Here is an 11637-nt window from a genome sequence, read left to right as displayed (position 1 = left end):
GGAGCAGGGTAATGCTAAGCATGTTATGGATGTCCTCATGAATACGCTGGACGTTCCCCAAGGAATGCAGGCATGGCGTTGCCTGCTCGAGGGCGGGCACCTGACGTCACATGAAGGGGGGGTGCTCTAACATCCGCGCCCCCTTACCGCCCCCTATCGACGGCTACCGCATACATAATTATCGCATATGCTGTAACATATGAGATAATTATGGCAAAGGACAGCTCTTGCGTTAAGAGCTGTCCTTTGCTGTGAGTCAGCGGGTCCCATCGGGACCCGGCAGCTCCCCCCTCCCTTACCCGGCACTGTGCTGCTGCGGCGGGGGGCTGGCTCTCCTCCTCCCTGCACCCGGAAGGGGGTTGGTGTGGGGCGGCGGGGGTCGGTGCGGGGCAGCGGGGGGTCGCGTTAGAAGCCCATATTTTTCTGGCTATGCCCCCCCCCCGCCACGGTAACATGGCGGGGGGTGGTTAGAGCATCCCAAAATGCGGTAAAAACTCCAATAACGGGGTTTTTACCGCATTTTTAGTTTAGAGAATCTCCCCCCGATGTCAGAGCCTGCCACCTCTCGACAGACTCCGATGGAAACAAAAGTCAGTGTAGACTGACTTTTATTACTGATTTCTCTCCCCTTCGGCTGCATGCGATGTGGTCGCATACATCCCCTCGCATGGTACCAAGGAGATACAGCGACGGAGAAGGTGGGCAGGTGGCGTTTATTGGCTCCTAGCGAGCCTTGCTGAATCAGGCCTTAAGTAAGATCAGCTAGAAGGAGGCCTATCCGGGTCTCAAGCCATTGTGTTGTTTGGATACATATACGAATATGAACCCTAGTTGCAGTAGACGAGATTTCAATAAAACTTTCATGTGTCACATAGTTGTTTTACTGATTCTTCTTTCTGGAGCAAGGCCTCTACCCATTCCATATGGAAAATATCAAATAATTGTGCCCTATACAAAGCCATTGAAGGAGGAGAATCATATATCCACATGTGCTAGCAGATAATAATCATTGTTGGGGACCTTTCTAAATTTGAACAATCCACCCGGTAAGTTACAAAACACGTAATAATGGCAAAGGGCAGACTAGATGGGGACAGTGAATTGGCAAACATTCAGCCCTTAATTAATTTTAATATGTAATTTGTTTTAAATGTGCACATTTTATATATTGTATGATGGTATTATTAACAGCCTTTTTAGGTGTGTTGGTATGAGGGCAGGACACAATCTCTCACTTAACCTACCGTATTATCTCTATCAGGGCTGGACTGGCCCACAGGGGTCCAGGGGAAACCTTGGTGGGCCCCATCATGCACTCTCTAATGGTTAGCCAAGCCTCTGTGGCAGTTGACCAAATCCCCTCCGGAGACTGGACACAACCATAAACATGGGCCCCTACTACTGCATTCCACTGGTGGGCCCTTCATGTCCCAGTCCAACATTGATCTCTATGTTGAGGGATAAAGCATTTTCCAACATGGCACTTCCCCCTACAATAATGATAGTGCCGACATGGATCAGTATGACGTTGCCGGAATCCCAAAAGCTGGCTCCCCAAAGGGTTAGGCTGCCGTAGGGGCACCTGTTAGAATCCTCGGCATTGGCATGACGCTGTTGGTCTAGCGGCATCCTAACTGCCGGTCACACCAGAATTGTCCCCCCACACAGATAGTTTTGCACAACATATTATCAAGTCCCCATGAATATTTGTTTCTTCTTTTTAAATACAACCCTTAACCTGTTTGATTTAAAAGACTAGTCCGGATGTTACCAAATGTGGCCCTTAAGGCACCACAACGGTCCAGGTTTTAACTATATCCATGGTCCAGCGCAGATGGTTAAATCAAATTAACTGAGGTAATAGTTAAATCTCCTGTTGTCAAGCATGGGTATACTTAAAACATAGGGGCGATTCAGACATGATCGCAGAGCGGCAACCTTTTGCAGTCCTACCATTAGTTAGTCCCTTCCACACCTGAGAGAACTCCCGGGCCCTGTGCATAGTTGAGAAGAGGGGCAAAGCCATCACTCACCATCCTACAGGTTTCTCCCCCCCAAGTCAAGACTTATTCAGTGCTGTAATGGCCGTGGAGGGATCAGGGCCACTGAAGACGTCAGTGTCCCTCCATCCCAACATCCAGGCGCTGCCTGCGTTTTTCGGTGGCACTTCCAGAAAACAGTGGGGTGCCGCCTATAAATGCCGACCGGCTGTAAATCAGAAAGTGTACAGCCTGCGATCACAGGCCGATGCTGGCTGTAGCCACATGATAGCTCATACATTTGCAGTGTGGAACATGCGCATATGTGGCCCTCCAATAATTGATTTGGCCTTATAGACCATTTGCCTGGAGGACCACATTTGGGAGCCTCTGGACTAGTTAATGCATGTTCAAAAATTTACTTGAGGAAAATCCATGCTCATAAAATAAAAAAAATTTAAAACTACAAAATGCTATAAACTGTATAAAGGCAGAGTTTCCAAGATGTAGACTGAATAACACATAAGGAATACCGACTATTTAAAACAAAGATGACAAAAAAGCTTTTAACATATCTGCAATACCCAAAATCTGCCACAAGATGGTAGTGCAGGATAAATATTTAAACATGTAAGCCAAATCTAGTAATAAAAGGATGCCAAACACAGTCATTATATGGGGTGGGGGGTGCTGGATGACATTTCTCCATCATCTGAATCCCAACTGTCAGGAGCCCGATAGTCGGATCCTGACTTACACGGGCTATTTTCCCCCATACAGGGAGAATAGAATAGGTGGCGAGCTACTGAGCCCACCTGTCCGGCTCCTGACAATTGGGATTCCGATGTCGGAATCCCGACTGTCAGAGGGTTATACCATACCCAGAAGGGGTGCTTTGATAATTTCACAGTTCTAGCTCTTCATTTCCTTATTCTCTCATCTATGCCAAATGAATCATGAAAAGCTGCAGATTACAGGCTGGTTGCACTTAAATTGTACTTATTGTTGACAGCTATCCTTAACGGGTCTGATGTTTTATCTTCACTTCAAAGATTATTCTATCCTTAAATACCTGACAGAAGAGATAAGCCATTGCATACCTCCCAACTTTTCATCCTGTCAAGGAGGGACAGTGTGTGCATCGTAGGCGTGCGCCCTAAATTTTTGGCCGTGGCCTAGTGAGAAGGGGTGTGGCCTGTACTTGCGGCGCTGCTGTGAGGCTACAACCCCATTTTCGCCGCTGCGGAGGCTAGATTAGCGACTCTGTGAGCTGCTGGCTATGCCTCCAGCCCATCTGGCTACAGGAATAGACGCAGTGCACATGGGCACAGCATCTATCCATGTGTGACGGGGGGGAATCCCAACTGCCCCCCCACCACCACGGGACAATGCTGGCCCTGGGATAAGTGGGGCAGTTGGGAGGTGTGCCACTGGAATAATTATGTTGCACTTGAACACAAGATAAACGGCCTGATTCTGGTTGCTTCAGTAAGCTGTGAAGATCACAGCTTATCGAATGCCAGAGAGGCCGCCACCCCACAGATTACCCCCCCCCCATACACATTCCGCCACCATTACGTTACGAAGACACATACCCTTGCATGCCGCCGCTGCCAAAAAATAATAATTTGATGGTCGCCCACCATCGACTGATTTCTCCTATCTACACAAATAAAAGTCAGTCTCAACTGACTTTTATTTGCGGGCACTGCAAGGAAGAGTGGACGGGCAGCTGATGTCAAGTGACATCAGCTGCCCACCCCCGGCAGGCATCGGCACGCCGGCGTAACCATGGCAATACCCAGCAGTTTCATGGGGATGCGGATGCCTATAACTCACCACGGCTGATCGCTGTTTCGGTTTGCACATGCGGAGTAGTGCGCATGCACAAACCCCGACCATGGGGGCAGGGGTCAATTTCGGATCCAGAATTGGCCCCAAACTGTATTGCACTGCAGAGAGGGCAATCATGGTGAGGGAAGGCAAAACAACAAATGTGTCCCCCTTTATATTGCAGAATGGGATTCCAGGGGAACATTTGCAAATGTTGGCTGGTTTTACAAAATGAGTCTGTGCGTACAAAAAATGTACAATCCTTGGTTACATGGACTGATATCTTGTTACTGTAAATGGTACCTACATACACTTGCAGCAAATGAGACATAGGACCTTATTCTGGTCCACACGCAATCAGGGCCGGCGCAACCACTAGGCAGTGTTAGGCATTTGCCTAGGGCGCCGGCCACTGGGGGGGCGGTAGTTGGGAGCAGGGCAGGAGGGAGAGCTGGAGGTCTGGCTTAGTGGACAGGAGGGAGGGCTTGCTGCGCTGTGTGCAGTTCAGTCCCGGACCCCGGTGCATGTTAACTGACATTTTCCTTCACCCGCACCGCGTACAGCCGCTCAGCCGGGCAGCGTCTGAGGGTGAGCCAAGTGCTCAGCGCTGCCCGGCTGAGCGGCTGTACACAGTGCGGATGGAGGAAGTCAGGAAGATGTCAGTCACACTGCGCCGGGACTGAACTGCGAGGCCTCCCTCCTGCCCGCTAAGCTCTCCAGCTCTCCCGCCCGCTGAGCTAGACCTGAGCGCCTCACCTCCTGAAGGGTGAGTAATATATACAACGGATCCCCCCCCCTCCCGGAGCAGCACGGCGGCTTATTCCTCCCCACCTCCACCCGTGGAGTGGGTGAGCGCCGGGGCGCTCCCCGCCTGGGACGCTCCGGCGCCTTGCACCGGCACTGCATGCAATGCTGCGAAATTCACACATGTGGACTAAAAGCCGTCCACAGGAATGACCCCCCCCCTCACATGCTGCGATCCCTGCACGGCTGTGAATGGATGTTTTGCATAATCATCCATTTGCAGCCTTGGGTGCAGGGGAGAAATCATTCGATTGTCGGCGACCGTTGAATGATTTCTCCAGTGCTCACAGAGCTGAGACACCTCTATGGCGATCTCTGATCTGTGAGCGCCCTGTGCGGGAAGCAGGCGGGCAGCTGACATCCGCTGGCGTCATTTGCCCGCCCCCCGCATCACCGGGACATTTGCATTGGAACACCCATTGTTTTCATGGGAACGCCTATGAAATGCTGGGCGTTCCCATGGGCTGTGACCCGCCCCCCCCACCTCACCCCATTCCCCCTGCCTGCACTGCTAGGTGCGAGCAGGACAGAGAACATGTATGGGCATGATTCTGGTTCACTTGCAAATACAAATTCTCTCTCTAACGGACAAAACCATGTCCAGTGCAGGTGGGGCAGATGTAACATGTGCATGGAGAGGTAGATTTGGGCAGATATCTATATACTGTAGCAGTGTGAAAATAAAGCATTTAGTATTTACTCTGATAATTCAGCATAGATTGCTAACCAGAGGATTCTTAATCCAAGCAAAAGTCTGCACATGCCAAGCATACGTATCCCATATGTGCGGGCCCAAATAGTGAAAACATATCTGTACGCATAGATGTCGCAGAGTAGGCGCAGACTGATTGACAGAAACCGGCATTAAGGAGTAGAAACATGGAGTTTTCTGGGTGTGTTTGTGAAAACGCAGGTGAGTCCAGGCGTTTTTCAGGTGGGCCTCTGACATTCGCAATAACCACTTCCAACCTGGTTCTTCTTGAGCAGATTAGTGGAAGCTCTAGACTGTCCTGATATTTTTCCTGATACAGTGTATCCATTGAGGCCCAGGCGACCATATCACCAGGGATCCGAGTTGACCAGAAAAAGATACCATCTGATAAGCCTCATACCATACGCTTGTGCCTATGTTGTCCTTGTGCATGTTGACAATTTGGTGTTGATCTACTGACTGTCTACCTATGAAATGCTTAACATCTATGCAGGGCCGGCTCTACCATTAGACAGCTTTAGTCAGATGTCTAGGGTGCTGGGATCTGGGGGGGTTGCCACCGATTCTGCCTATATAAAAAATCAAGGCTGTCTATGAGGATCCTTGTACTTAATGCAGGTGGCTGCTGTGGAACGTCTAAGACCTCACCTTTATTCCCTTGAGGCATACTTCCCTACTTTGCTGCCCCCTCCTCCTTGTACTGTGTTGTGTGTGGCAAAGGGAGACCTCCAGGGAAAGCAGAGGAATTGCCCACCTTGTTGGGGGGCTGGGAGGACCACCTTTTTTTTTTGGGAGCCTCCCTGCCATTGACAGAATGTTAGACAAGTATGCCTTAAGGTGTTGGAAAGTGGGTATTAATGGCCACAGAGGGAGGGTTGGGCGCAGTAGGTTGAAGTTTTGCCTAGGGTGCTGAGAAGCCTTAAGGTGTATACACACTCTACAATTTTTTTTGACCAATTTTGTTGAAAGACATTTCCATTGAACCCAGTGTCCTGGACGAAAGATGTTGACGAAAGATATTGACGACAGACGAACGACGAATGATGATGCGCATACCCGCCAGTTGTTCGTCAACTGTGCATCCAGCTCAATTTGGATATCTTTCAAAAAGAGCCTATAAACTGTAGCTAGATCTTTCGTCAACATCTTTCGTCCAGGACACTGGGTTCAAGGGAAATGTCTTTCAAGGAAATTGGTCAAAAAAATTGTACAGTGTGTATTCACCATTACACCGACCCTGCCTCTATGTTGTACTCCTCCATTGTCCAGACCACCAATGCCGCATCGCTGCCCCCCCAACTCATCTCACTGCCCTCTGCCAGAAATTAGACAGTAGTCGTATTTTCCAGAATGCTACTGCAGTTTTGGTCCTCGCACATGGGGGCAGCGGAGTACGTGCATGTGCAAAAATGGATTTTTTTTTCCAGCTTTAGCCAAAACTCCATTCACAATTCATTAATGTTTTAAATAATACAGTATAGTATATGTCACTATAAGCTGGATGGGTATACACCCAATCAGTCATAACATGTCGTCACATCATCATCATCATCAACAGGTGTCATTACTCCCTCTCCCTAAGGGGCCCATTTATCAATGATCGCATTTACAATGTGCCGGGGGGGGGGGGGGAGTTTGGTGGGGAGCCTGGGCATGCGTGGTTAGTGCTGACCCCCCACAACCCTGCTGACTGTGCGGTGTGTAGCCCATAGGCTACAATGGCTACAATGGGCTACCACCCTCTCAGAATGGCGGTAGCCCAGGGATGCGATGCGCTGCACGATGTTGATAAATCGGGCAGCTTTATATCCCCCATATAAACCTATGGGGGAGGCGGCCCAGCGGCGGTGCAAGAGGGATCGCAGCAGGAAATCGGAGATTCCTTCTGCGGTCCCTCCTGATACATTCGGGGGATCCTTAATATTTGCTGGTAGCGGATTTAGCCGCAAATATAGAATGATTAATGGTTCCCTAATACTTTACAAAATGCAAGCAGTGTCCCTCTGTGGTAATTGATGTTTGTAGAAGAATTAGCTGCCAATAGTAACATTCAGTAGATAGTGGACACAGGCGGATATGGAGAGAAATATCCTTTCTGCGTGTTTATGGTGAATGCCTGATATATCATGATCTCACTGCATCCTGGTGGCGTTTTGTTATGATTTGCAACAGGACATTAAACAGAGAATAAGAACAATGCTTGAAACGACAAACTAATTAAAGAACATGATAAACTTACCCCAGCGCAGCCCCCAGGGAACACGACAAGCTGCTATTTAAAGTGCAATATCAAACACTAACAAATGAGGCAGATCTAAGGACAACATACAAAACCAACATTTTGTTCACATCATGTTTTTAATTAAACAGATGTATAAAAATAAATCATATGCGTGAGACCAATGTGGTTCAGGAGACGTACTCCCAACCTCCCTACCTCCCCCCAGCAACTCTCTAATGGCTGGATGTATTGCCACCAGTAGACAACAGAAGTTGTACAACATGTAACACATGGGGAAGATGTAGTAATGGGGCCTACACACGTAGCAATTGAGGGGCATATTCTAAGCCAGGCATGTCCAAACCTTGGCCCTCCAGCTGTTGTGAAACTACATGTCCCATCATGCCATGCCACAGGTTTGCTATTATGGAATGCTGAAACTTTGGCAAGGCATGCTGGGATGTGTAGTTTCACAACAGCTGGAGGGCCACAGTTTGGACATGCCTGTTCTAAGCGATTGCATTATATTGCTTAGAAAATGCCCCTACATGGCTCTGTGTGTAGGGGGCCATAGTGATAGCATGCTGGATATTAATCGGTCAGGGATAATGTTCTCGCCGGAGAACACTGTCACTGACTGTGTGCTGAGCGATCTCGCTGAGCATTCTGAACGCTCAGCAAATCTCTACGTGTGTAGGCCCCTTAAGCCTTGAAGAGTGATAAAGTCTAGAGAGTGAGAGAGAGAGACAGCTCCCATTTTTCAAACACAGCCTGTAGCAGCTGATTAGTTAGAGCTTTATCTCTCTCCATTTTATCATTCTCTAGGCTTACTAATAGAAGGCACATTTTTGTGGTATTCCGTTATGTTTGTAGGAATTGACTATCTCGAGGTTTCTTCCACGTCCCCATCACCTAGTGTACACATTATCCCTTATTCTTCCCACTGTTGCCACTTCTTTCAATCCCGTCAGTCACCTATACCTCCTCCTCTCTCACCTCCGATGTCCCACACCCACCTCTCTGCTTCCCTACCATAACCCTCTGACCACACTACTAAGCTCCCTCCAGCCTCTGCACTGAACTCACTCCTTGCCCAACTTCCCTTCCAAGCTCAGGAGCCTGCACCTACATTACACTTTATACATGCACTACAAATTTATCTAAACTCTACAACAACCCTGATAATATAATGTGCATCTCTCCCACACGCTCCTGTGCCAGATCTGCCTGTAACAAAGGTGTTCCCACCGTGATGTTTTCTTCTCCAACTCCAATCTCCTAGCCATTACAGAAACCCGGATTTTCCCTCTGACACCAATTCTCCTGATGCTCTCTCCCTGGTGGACTCACATACCCCTGGTCCGAGGGTTCTTCTATCCTCCGGTTACTCCTACCAATGTATACCCAGTCAGCACCATCCCTTATATTCTCTACACTTTAAGTCCCTGCCATATGCCTCTTCCAACCTGTTCATCTTTTGGGTAGCTGTCCTTTTTCATGCCACCTGGACACATAGGAAGCCAGCAGGCTGCTCTGAGTGTGGACATCCCAGTTCTCTCTATGCTTGAACCAGCTCACCTAGCCATCAGCCCCTATGGCACTTGCCAGAAGCACCAAAATGGCCAGTCCAGCACTGTGTATAACTCAATGGCAGAGTCTACTGCACCACCGGAGAAGAGGGGGTCTAATCAGAACTTGCTCTCTGAAATTGCCTCTGACCATACCCCCAACCTTTAGCACACCTGGATCAACGAACGCCCAGGGAACACTGTTTTTTTTCTTATTTTGCTCATTTGTTTGTTTACTACTTTACTTTGGGGGATATTCAGACCTGATCGCTATGTGTTTTTGCAAGCCGATTATTAAACAACGGATTTCCATGGTAGATATAAAATTCCATATTTGTGTTTATTAGTCCTGATAACAGAATCTTCCATCCCTCTTTATATGGCCTTAGTTATTGTTTTTTATTTTGAATGATGGAGGGGTTTTTAACACATTGCGCTGCTAAGTGATTAATATACTCTGAGTAGTGATTTATGACCAAAAATAACACTGGTCCCAATTGGTATCAGTCTTAATTCACATTTTTTTCTGTTTTACTTATTTTGAATGATGCCCATTTAATTCTTCTTACTGGGCCATCTGCAATACATTCACAGCATAGTTTTGCAGACAAATAACACCGATTTTATCTGTCTGGATGGATGCTAGTGTACAAATGGGGTTTTGTATTTTGTGTGAATGGAGGGGGAGGGAGACGCAAGTCCCGGAAACCTGAAAATAGGTTCAGTTAAAAGCCTCTTGTGTGGACACTGCGTGATCCAAACACTGAGAGCAAGGACTGGGCTGGAGTTTATTTACCAGTTCAATGTGGAAGTTGTAGGGTCTGCAGCAAGTACAAAGGATAGTGCCTAGAGCGATGGACTGCTGATTCCTTCCAGATGTGTTCCCAAGCAAACAAATAGTAAAACGTGATTATGGAAGTCAGCGCAGAGAGAGGACTGAGCTACGGGGGGAGGGTCTGAGTTTCCTCTGTACTATAACAAACCTTACAGCCAAGTTCAGACAGTGCCCATGCCCCGGAGACGCGGTGGAACATCGGAGTATTATGCGATATGGGACGGCCAATAAAACACTTGCAGCAATCCATTTTCTATCTCCATTCTGAGCCGCAATAAACCTCAGGGACCAAATAAATTAGAGATTCAAGTAGATCCGGATGACCTCAGCTCACTCACTTATGGTTTTGTTATTTTATGACATACACCAGTTGACCTTAAACTTACCTTCTTTCAATCACTCCGCTCTTGTAGCAATTAGAGTGTAAGCTCTTTGTGGGTTCCGTTACTTTTAGGTCACTGCGTTATGTCTTGTTGTGTAAAGAAAATTGAGAAAGTTACAGAGGATCGTTTGCATCATTTTTTTTTTTTACGGAAAGTTTACAGCACAAGTAACGCTTGATGTCACACATAGGCGGGCGCCTGGTTACAAGCACAGAGTCACACAGATAGAGACACACGCAATCTTGGCACATCAGAGAGTGTGACATCTGGGAGCGGATAGAAAGATTTGCATCTGGCAAAGCTTTCTATCCGTTCCCAGATGTCACTGTGGGGCCACTTCCTTCTTACTATGATGTGAGGGGCTCCTATCCCATCAAATTCATCAGCAGAGCGGAGAGAGGGAGAAAGTGAGTCAAAGGGAAGAGAGCTGTAGAGGGAGGATGGAGCGTCTTAGAAGGAGATAGCCTGGGATGGCACACTGCTAAGGGGAACAGATACATAACTGGGGGATGTAAGGCTGGAGACAAGAGGAAAGCAGCAGCAAATTAGTGACAGAGCAGGGACACAGATACTGTAATTAGAGAACTAGAGAGAGGTAATAGGCGCCGCATACGAAATGCATTCAGAATATAAAGAAGAGTAAAGGACTCGAAAACATCTTTAAAGACTTTTGCAGTAAAAGTGACAGCGCCAGACTAGAGACAGCGCGGGGAGAATCCACTCACTGTTGTTCACTGGATTTGGAGCTGCCTCGAGTACACATCATGGTCCCGGTTTGGATGTGGGTGTTCTTCATATTACTATTGACTTCTGGAAGAGAAGGGAGAATTTATAATGGGAGGAAGAAGTCGTCGGCACTGACAGCACAGAGGTACAGTATGTAGACACAGAGCCTCTGACTCAGAGAAATACTGAGTCTGCAACAAGGAGCTACAGGCATGCGCAGAGCCTCAGAAGCACTGCCTCACACACAGACACTGCACTACAGCCAGACACTAACCTGCATTGTATGACACTGGTAACACCGCTGCACTGCCTCACACACAGACACTGCACTCGTGCACTGTACTATAGGCAGACACTAACCTGCATTGTTTAACACTGGAATACCGCTGCACTGCTTCATACACAGACACTGCACTCGTGCACTGTACTGCAGCCAGACACTAACCTGCATTGTATGACACTGGTAACACCACTGCACTGCCTCAAACACAGACACTGCACTTGTGTACTGTACTACAGCCAGACATTAACCTGCATTGTATCACACTACAATGTACGTTAATGTCTTGGTATAAT

General features: G+C 47.9%; 1 protein-coding gene across 3 annotated transcripts in view; it reads left to right on the top strand.

The window, feature by feature from the left end:
- Nucleotides 1–10573: 10573 nt before the first annotated feature.
- Nucleotides 10574–11637, top strand: part of VWCE (von Willebrand factor C and EGF domains) — a 58412-nt gene continuing 57348 nt past the window's right edge. For all 3 annotated transcript variants that reach the window (XM_083163624.1, XM_083163623.1, XM_083163622.1), the window contains exon 1: nt 10574–11206. In XM_083163624.1, coding sequence (XP_083019750.1) covers nt 11100–11206 — 107 coding nt within the window. In that variant the 5' untranslated portion in view covers nt 10574–11099. The remainder of the gene's footprint in view (nt 11207–11637) is intronic.

Source organism: Crinia signifera, chromosome 11 (assembly GCF_055691185.1).
Source record: "Crinia signifera chromosome 11, ASM5569118v1, whole genome shotgun sequence".
NCBI lineage: Eukaryota > Metazoa > Chordata > Amphibia > Anura > Myobatrachidae > Crinia > Crinia signifera.
Note: the sequence above shows the minus strand (reverse complement) of the source record. Positions and strands in the feature narration are given on the sequence as shown.